This window comes from Desmodus rotundus, chromosome 4, assembly GCF_022682495.2.
Source record: "Desmodus rotundus isolate HL8 chromosome 4, HLdesRot8A.1, whole genome shotgun sequence".
NCBI classification, from domain to species: Eukaryota; Metazoa; Chordata; class Mammalia; order Chiroptera; family Phyllostomidae; genus Desmodus; species Desmodus rotundus.
The window spans coordinates 53,627,815-53,637,946 of NC_071390.1; the positions used below are offsets into that span (position 1 = coordinate 53,627,815).

Genomic DNA, 10,132 nt, shown 5'->3' on the forward strand with positions numbered 1-10,132 from the left:
TACTTCACACGCAGCAGAGCTGAACACTGAGTTTTGCAGTGGAGAAATTGAAGCCATGAGAACGAGAAGCTATTGCTTTAAACCCAAACTCCCTAATGGCTTTTGATCAAGGTTTTTAAAGGCAAAGATTGAGGGTTAGGAATTTAGGGTATGAGGGTAAAACTGATTGGTTAGTTCTTGTACAAGCTCCAGTGGTTTTCTTTAGTCTGATTAATTCAGTTCCTTACATCATCTTATTTGGTGCCTTTTTCACTGTGATTGGGTGATCTGTCTGGTTGAGGAACTAAGATTCTCAGAATATCTCGTAATTGTAAGTCGGTGACATTGTTAAAGTAAAAAGCAGAAACGAAACATCTCAAGATCTTTGTTTTTGCTTAAGCTGCCATTGTTTTGTGCTAAACTGCTACATTTTTCTATTATCTCAAGCAAGGTGTTACCTTTAAACATTTTTTTCTGGAACTTGCTTAATAGGCCTTCAGGGCATGACTAACATACTTTATAATCTTTGACTATAAGTAACTAACATATTTTCTTACATTTTGACTAAATCCTATGTGACAACAAAAGTTATTAAAACATTTAGTTAAAGCCTAAACCTGTGTCTCTAGACTCTGGCATAATACCTAACCATGTTTACTGTTTGCTGCCCATTTCAGTTTCTTTCATTCATTAGCCATTGTAGAATATTCAAGAAATAAGAGTTTTGGAATTGGACTCCCTGGGTTCACATCCTGGTTATGTTACTAGCTGTGTCACCTCTCTAAGCCAGTTCCCTCACCTACACAATTGAATTACTTTATAAGATTGTTGTGGAAATTCAATGCAATAACACATAAAGCACTTAGTAGCATGCCTTTCAATCATAAATGCACATAAAATTTTAGCAATTTTTTGTATTGTTATTATATGTTAAATGCCTGTGTGTGTGTGTGTGTGTGTGAGAGAGAGAGAGAGAGAGAGAGAAAGAGACCATTGCTCAAACTCTTCCTAAAAATGGATTGCTTTTTTAAGCTTATGTATGGGAGCTGGGATTAGGTTTGGCTGCCAATAACAGGAAATTCAAGATAACTATGGTTTAATAAACAAACGATAGCTTATTCCCTTGTAAGAGAAGTCTGAAAGTAGGTACTCCAGGTCAGATATGGTAACTTTAAGGAGTCATCCAAAACTCATGATTTTTCTCTTTCTGCTCTCCTAACGCTTGTCTTGCATCCTCAAGACCACTTTGTGGTCAAAGATGTGTGCGGGGCTTCAACTCTCAAGTCTGATTTGTAGGCTAGAAGAAGGAAAGGTAGAAAAGACTTCCACTGAACTGTGGTCTCCTTCTTTTATAAAGCCAGAAATCTTTTGCATTTTCACTAATGTCTTACTGTACAGAACTTAGTCACGTAGCCACGCCCAGCTACAAGGGAGGCTGGGAAATGCAATGTTTTGGTTGAGTTCATTGCCACTTCAAATAAATACCAGTAAAGAAGGGGAGAATGGATATTGATTGGTAGCTATTATCTCTGGCATAGCCTATTTCTTATTGATAAGAACAGCCAAGCAAGTACTACTCTATTATTGGATAAAATTTTGGGAATATTTTTGTGTGGTAATGACCTTTCTTATTATAAAGGAACTCCTGGTAGAGAAGTTTGAATTACATTGATTTTATTTAATTACCAAACTATTTTTGAGTATCTCGAAGACTTGACCACTCATTGTGGATATCTGGAATTAACTAGACTGGGAGTCTGGTTGCTTTTGCTTAGACATTATTTCTAAGTTGTTCAGCATTTGAATTTCAGTGGAAATGGATGTTCGGAAGCTCTTACCTCCCTAGGCATTTGAACACTAATTCATAGCTTTCTTTATAGATATATGGCAGTGTATGGGAGAAACTACACCGGGCCTTTGCCATTTGGAGTGGCTTTGGTATGACCCTAACTGGCGTTCACACTTGCGGAGATTACATGTTCAGTGGCCACACAGTCGTCCTAACTATGCTGAATTTCTTTGTCACGGAATGTAAGTATGTATTTAGTGCTTATATACATGTTAGATGACTAACTGCAGAGGAGGCTGTGGGAAGGATGCCAAGATCTAAGAAGCATATGTCTGAGAAGCATTGGAAGGAATGTGGTTTTAAAATATTCTTTCTGTCCTTTTCCCAGATACACCAAGGAGCTGGAATTTCTTGCACACTTTATCCTGGGTTCTCAACCTCTTTGGAATCTTCTTCATTTTGGCTGCCCATGAACATTATTCCATTGATGTGTTTATTGCCTTTTATATCACAACAAGACTCTTTTTATATTACCATACTCTAGCCAATACCAGAGCATATCAGCAGAGTAGGAGAGCAAGAATTTGGTTTCCCATGTTTTCTTTTTTTGAATGTAATGTTAATGGCACAGTACCTAATGAATATTGTTGGCCGTTTTCAAAACCAGCAATAATGAAAAGACTAATTGGATGAAGACTATCTTTGTTATGTGTTCATGATTAAATATACAGTAGTTGTTCAAAGTGAATAACTTTTGCTTTCTCCCCCCTAGGTTGTTCGTGGATGCCTTGCTTTTTGGTTTATATGTTGACAAAGTCAAGGTCCCTATTCTGAGCAAGGCTGTAATTATAGAAAGCAAGAAGAAACAATCAAGAGTCCTTACGTATCTGTTTGAATGAAAACTTAAGTAGATGTTTTTGCCCCTTCTGTTCAGGCAGAAGTAATGTTGTGATTGAAGTCAGGCTGTTACCCCTACCTGTTGAGTATTTGCTTATTGAATTTAGCAAATCAAGTTAAGCAGTTTGCTGGCTTAAAAATTTTGTTGTTTTTTAAATTTCCAGTAGGACTCCAGGCAAGAAATAATATTTTTTGAAGTTCCTTATTATCTTCAAAGGAAAAACCCCTACCAAGAGAATAGTACTTGTTCTTTGAATTAATCTGTGTCTTTTTAACAAACGACTCTGGAAAGTATTGGGTTTTACTAACATAATTTTTGCCCTCTGACATCTTTGAGAGAAGTATATTGAACATACCAGGATGCCTGACACAAGAAGAGGAAGGGGCCAGAGTCCCCTTTCTCTGAGGTCAGGTGACAGAGTCTGGTATAGTACTGGCATTTTTCACCAAAGATGCAATGAAAGGTGCGGTTGCCATTTTGTTCTGAGGGTTCTGTATGACCACAAACTCATGGGGGGAATGGCCGCGTCCATAAATGTAAAATTGGCTGAATTTTAGTGATGAAATAACTTTGTGCTATAGCCGTTAGTTAGATGACAGCCCAGTTTTATGCTTTTTAATGATGTTATTTGTTATTTAATGAGAAAAACAGTGGAGTGTTTTACCAGATGTTAGATACAGTTCTTATGTCCTTAAGTACGGAGATGTGCATGCAAAAAATACTTTTTTCTCTTTGTGAAAAGATATGTATAGCAAGTTGCAGGCATAGTATAACTTTTTGATTTTTGAAATTTCTGATTCTTGGCCATCAGAAGTAAGCAGTCACAGACATATTTGGATATAAAAAGGTTTTATTGTTTTTAAATTTTAAATATAATTGTGTGCATTCATTCTTTCTACTTAGTATTAATTTGGCAGTCAGGAAATGATATAACTTAGTTGCCATTTACAACACTAGAAATTTAGGCCTCATGTAATTTGATCTCTGATAATATCTGTCACTTCATTTTTAATGGTTTTATAGAGTAGTTATAACAGTAGGATGGTTGTGGAATTGGAATTTGAAACCCAGATGATGAGCTTAGCCACTTGGAATAGTAATTGTGTGGTTTTTACATTCCATTTTAAAACAAGGAGTTAGAAAAGGCGCTGGCATATTGAGGTCTAAAATTAGGCCACTTAGCAGGAGCCTGCTCCTTATGTGGGTGAAATATTTTATTTTTGCACTTTGAGTTGTATTTCCACCCTTGTATAAGCTACAGAGGAGCCTAAATCGATTGGGAAGGAAAGGAATATTATGCAAACAAGTTTTAGCCAGTGCTGAATGACCCCCAGTTTGAATCTTCTCTGAACATTATTTTTTATTTCTCCATTGAGAAATAGCACAAGGCAATTCATTTTATTATGCTTTTAAATCTCATACTTCTGAATCTTATAATATTTTAAATTGTTGATCCTATTACATGCTAGAGACAAAATGCCAATATTTCATATAAGGAAATTGCATAATGATGAAGGAGCTTGACCCTGGCACTGTTCATTTTTTCCAAATGACAATACAGGACCAAACTTAGCTAGGGAGGTCCCTAATGTTGGCTTTTGGGAAAACGTTTGAAAAAAATCTCTGGCAAAGTTAAGTCAAGAATGCTAAGTAGCTGCTTAGTGCTAATTTTCCTGCCATCAGCCTTCTTTTTCCTTCATATTGATTCTGTTCTATAGAATAAAATAAGAAAAATAAATTGCAACTAATTTGCAGAGCTGTTGACATTGAGAGTGTCTGGCAGCAAACTGCAGTGAGGATCATAAAATGACTTCAGAGCCTTGCATTTATCAAATCTGTTTTGAGGAAAAGGTAAGCTAGACTTATAATTTATTGCTATAACTATTACAAGGCAGTGTTTACATAAATCAATCATCTCAAGGTCTTTCTTGGAAAACTTTGAGACAGAATTTTTTGTTTTTTTTTTTCCTAATATGAAACCTGTATTTTAGTTGCTTTCTGCTTGTACAGAAATTTCCAGGCTTTTGTCTTCATATTTTTTTCCTCATTAAAATCTAGACTATAGTGAAGGTACTGTTTACATTTACATGTTAGGTGTGAGTGTGGCTAGGTAGAAAAGCTATGTGACTTAGATCTGCATATTTTTTGGCCTTGTACTAAGTTCTACAGTTGCAGACTTGTGAGAGAGAGGCTTACATCATTAAACACTGAGACCTCAGTATAGAGGGAACCAAGAAAGATTTTGTGCCCTGACTGGGAATCGAACTGGTGACCCTTTGGTTTGCAGGCCAGCACTCAATCCACTGAGCCACCACCAGCCAGGTGGAACCAAGAAAGATCTTGGTTTGGGATACAAACTGGAGGTTACATTAAAAGTCTTTGATACATTTTCAATGTTCCTGGGTACAGCATGGCTGGCTTCCTTTCCTTTCCTCTTTCGCCCTCCTTCCCTCCCTCCCTCCTCTCTCTTTTTCATTCTTTAAGTCCATTCTGGGCAGCGTTACTGAAGGGAAATTGAAATTTGTAGGGAGTAGGAAGTTTTGAAGAAGGCAAGCTTGCTGTTATCACTAAGCAATTTGGGAGGAACCTTTTTTGCAATGCTGTGGAATTCTTAACATGCCCATCCTCTTCATAGTTCTCTGTGGCCAGAATTGCTAGGGTAAAAATACATATGCTGGGTCAGTTAATTATTAGTATCCTTTTAAATCAGAAAGCAAAGAGCTTAGCCTTAGAATCAGTCAGTTCCTAAGTGTGGACTCTTCACAAGAAAAGCCCGTAGACTGAGAGACCTGTTTATAGTGTAACTGATGCTGCCAGTGGCGTTCTTCTCTGCCCTGTATCTACCTGATTGTTGTTACTTAGAATTCCAAAACCCCCATCATTCATCAATGGAGAACAGAGGAGCCAAATGCTTTCATAGCTGGTATGAAACGGTCTGTTTTGGTGACATCTCTTTGGAAAGTGCTGTTTATATGTTCAAAGATATATTCATAACACTAACCTGCTTTGACTGGATTCAACAAAAGACAATTTCATCATTAGTTTCATAGTAAACTTTTTTTAAGGATTCTAATTCCAAAATGCTTGAGAAAATTAACTACATTCTTGTTTTAAATACTCTGATCTAATAAGTTTAATTCTTTGATAGTCTTTTTGTAGACTTGTTATCCCTTACCAAAAGTAATTATAGTAATAGTTCTTTAAGGTATTTCAGGCATTAGGACAAGAAAGCTCCCTTTAGAATAGTTCAACAGCTTTCTAAAGCAGTATTGGTTTCATTTAGATAGTTGCAAAGCCAACAAAGCATGTCAGTTTAAATGCCAACTTTACTTGGCTTTTAAGACAGTTTGCATATGTGAGAAGTTTAGCCCAAATTACCCCTCGTCCTCTCTCTGTAGAGGAGAATTGTTGGTAACATCAAAAGTCCCGCTGCTTCAGGTGACCAGTGAGAAAGGAAAGAGGCTGAGATTCTTTTTCCCCTCTCTGTCCTTGAATGGCTTTGAATGACTGAAATTACCATGGAAGTAGGTTTTGGTCCCCTTCTTGCCTACGCCTCACCACACAGCAAATGCCATCAATTTCAAGTAACTAAAATGTGGCCTGTTACTTTGCATCAAGATCAATAAAAATATCCGTGAAATCTATAAGCCATAATTCAGCTACCAGTAAAGTTGGTTTTTAGAATATGTTCCACCCTAAATTAACCAAAGGATTTTTTATTCAGACTACTCCATGTTTAAGCATAAAGAAGCTTTGTGCCTGATATGGAGAGAGAAGGAGGACTACGTTGATTTCATTGCTGTTGCAAGTCTGTTTCAATCTGAACTGCTGGGGTGTCTGATCATAACCAAGCAGTGTTATCAGTAATGTCATCTTAAAAATGCTAATTTTAGTAATTTTTTATTCAGAGAATCTATGGATTGTTAGGACAATTGAAGTATTTCTGATATGAAACAAAGTAAGTGGAAACTGGTACATGATGAGGGAAGCAAAATTAGTTTGAATTAAAGTGGGCATGTTTTGTTTCAAGAATTCTACCTAACTGTCACCCACTCCACAGAGAAACTAGTATTACTTGAAGATGTGAAAGTTCCTGTGGTAGCCATACCTTAAAGCACAGTATTGTACATAAGTAAATATCTTGATTCTAAATTAAATTCATATTTAACTAATATATATTATTTTATATCTTTGTTGTATTAAAATGTTTTAAAACACTAAAAAATAAAACATTTGAAAGTTTGATTATTGTCTCATTTAATTGTCTCTGTACTATTAATGCAACAAGCCTGTTTTTATACAGTGAATTTTTATTTTTGCAAATGATTGGGCCCTGCAACTTTAAATCCTAATATAGTGTCTAGTCCCTGGCATTTTCTGAGTCTTACTTGTCTACTAGATAAGCCATTTTCCATTTCCCCTTTTCTGTAAACTAGGAAAGAAAAGTGATCTTCCCGAGGGTATCAGAAGGAGGGAAGGGAAGCAAATAACTACTTATTCCTGGGCACATTAAAGTTTGTGTTTGTTTATATTTAGTGTAGATGTAGATTATGTAGGAAGATGCCCTCATCTATCAGGTCAGCTTTGGAGATGATGCCGAACGGAAAAAGAAGGGAATCAGTCGTTGGGGGTAGCCCAGTAGCCCAGAATCGCGGAGTAGTTGGAACACTAAGCGTTGTCACAGGTGCAGGACCACCTGAGCTTAATCCATGATTGAACTTGTCCTCATGATTACTACTAACTGTAGCCTCTCTGGTGCTGGTGCCAGCTGGTCTTCTCTCAGGAACTCCGGAAAGGAATAGTCCAGAACAGACCTAGAGGCTGTTTGGTGCAATAGAAAATGCACCGGATTTAGACACTGAGGACCCAGGTATGAGTTACATCTCTGCCACTGAGTAAATTGTGCCCTTTCTTCCAGACCCACTTAATCTTACGTGTAAAATGAGGGGGGTGGGGGTGCCCACCTCATAGGTTGTATTAAGGGCCAAATTATGAAAGTACTGTATGTAGCCTTACTGGCCCGGTACCTGGTACATATTGCTGAAATAGTAGTTGAATTTAGGTCAATAAAATAGGGCTTATGCCCCCAGGGAATTAATAATCTAGCTGGGAAGATGACATAAAAAAGGTAGCTAACAATATTCACTGGTGAAATAGACCAGTAGTTTTAAAACTGTTTGGCTGAACATATTCAGGGGTAGGGAAAGAGAGTTGGAGCTGGCATCATTTTCTTCCAGAGTTGATGTTTTACATATTTGGCTTTCCTGGTAGGCTTTCTCTTTGGAGGGGCAGGGGGTGGCTGAGGATAAGGGAATGAAATGTTTAAAAACAACTGAGGCAATAGATAAATTTATTGTCTTCACAGCAGCTTGAGAAAGGAAGGGCTCACTGGGGACTGAGGGTCCAAGAAGAATCCAGTAATCTGTGAAACTTGAACTGAGCCCTCCCTGAAGGGTAGCTCAGGAGGACCTGATGTAAAGCTTGGAGAGCTCTAATTGTCATGCAAAACTCTGGATTTATCGTGCGTGTGTGTGTGTGTGTGTGTGTGTGTGTGTGTATTAGGGAACTGTTGACGGAGTATGTGTTTGATTTTGTTGTAAATGGAGCGCTGGGAATGCCTGTTGCCATGTTCTAAATTGTGGAGACAGGCGTAAGTAGTTATAAGAAAACAGGAATTGGTAAAGGGCAGAAGTGTAAGTCAAGAGAGAGAGGTAAGGTGACGGAAAGTACACAAAGATCCCTGGAGATGAGGGGAAGGCTAGGGACCCCAAGATCAAGGAACCAGGACTAGGCAAAGCTTGTAGGAGGCCTTTGCCCCCAGTCAAAGAAGATCAAGACAACAAATGAATGCGCTGCCAATTGCTACTCGATGGTGTTAGGATATATAACATACCTTGTATCCAGAATTGCCTCTTGGTTGTGCACCTAACCCACCTTTTTGGAGTGTGGGGCTGCCAGACATGAAGTGGGGTGGGAGTCGACTCTGGTGGAGACCTGAGGAGGGTGCTGGGGTCAAACAGTGCCTCCAAGGAGCTCAGTTATCAGTCACCCTCAGCTCTAACGTTGAACAGGACCAGATGATAGCTGTAGTAGCATGATATTTAAATGCCTTATGTTCTCAGCTCACAGGGCTCCCCAGGAGAGCCAGAAATACAAAACCATCATGACCTACCTACCTGTTCATATTCCAGCCTTAAGAGCCCTGGATCCTACTCTTAAGAGAATACCTATACCTAATGGTTTTTTGATACAGGCTAATCGGCAGCCTTCATCAGTGAGACGTCAAAGTGCATGAAATTTGATCCTATTTTTCCACAAAGATTCATTTTGGAGGCTTAGCTGGAGAGCATTTTGGCAATAGTGATGCAATTGGAGGGACTTGAACACGGTTGAAATCTTACATGCAGAAATTTGATAAGCCTAACTATCCAGCAAGAGTCTTAAGTTTTCCTGACTGTTGATTCCACAGTGGTGCCTGTGAGTCTTACTATCTTTTTAAAAAGTTATTAAGTAAATAATTTGTGAACATGATAACAAACTATATATACTGAAAACTCCTTTCCTCCTACCCCTGTGCCCCAGCCTTAGTTCTCCTTCCAAGAGGCAACTATTTAACCAGTGTGTTTTTCCAGAGGTATTCTATGCATATGCAAACAAATATGAATTTTTAAATTTATTTTTAATACTTTGCAGAAATTATAGCATACACACACATATATGGTCTGCACCTTGCTTACTTCACTTAACATGCCTTCCTCTCCAACAGCCAGCATGCCTGAGTTGAGTGAGTTGGGTGTAGTGCGCATTGCAGTGTGGGAGAACACTGCCATGGGATTTGGAGGGCATCTCATTTGAAATGTGTTGGGAAGGACTTACTATTTACAATTTGGGTTTGGATTAGGTAGTTTGGGGAAAATTTTTGAGGAAGTGTGAATTTGAGGATGCTTTCAGAATGCTGGGGCAATTTTATGATTGTGTATCCTCATAAATCTTAGCAATAGGGCAGAAGGAATGAATGGAGGCTACTGTTACAATTGATAAAGAAACAGCAATTACTTGTATTAGCCAGGATTAGAGGCATATTTGGTTGTTCGGTGGTTTCAATAATGTCCATGTTTTTGTCTGTGTTCAGAAATTATTACTGAGAGTGGGGTGGAGGGAGGTAGACGAGGGTATGGGGGAGATGAAGGGTGGTGGAAGGAGACTTGACTTGGGGTGGTAAACACCCAATACAATACACAGATAATGTGTTATAGAACCATACACCTGAAACCAATATAATTTTATTAACCAGTGTCACCCCAATACGTTCCATTTAAAGAAACTCATAAAAAAGAAATTATTACTGAGTAGTCTTGTTTTTGTGTTGGTGTTCTATGAATTTTATGTTCAACAAAAAAACAGTACGGCCTCGCCATGAGTGCCAGGCCCGCCTCTAAGAACACCAAGTTCTAGTGATGGTCCCA

The 10,132-nt window shown here is 38.2% G+C and overlaps 1 protein-coding gene across 4 annotated transcripts in view; it reads left to right on the plus strand.

Annotated features, from left to right (window-relative positions):
* Positions 1 to 6,911, plus strand: part of SAMD8 (sterile alpha motif domain containing 8) — a 67,464-nt gene extending 60,553 nt beyond the window's left edge. For 3 of the 4 annotated variants that reach the window (XM_024561420.3, XM_045195979.2, XM_045195980.2), the window contains 2 exons: positions 1,860 to 2,010; positions 2,157 to 6,911. In XM_024561420.3, the coding sequence (XP_024417188.2) occupies positions 1,860 to 2,010; positions 2,157 to 2,461 (456 nt within the window). In that variant the 3' untranslated portion in view covers positions 2,462 to 6,911. Of the gene's footprint in view, positions 1 to 1,859; positions 2,064 to 2,156 lie in introns of those variants that run through there. The other variant, XM_053922330.1, reaches the window with a different exon arrangement.
* Positions 6,912 to 10,132: the final 3,221 nt, after the last annotated feature.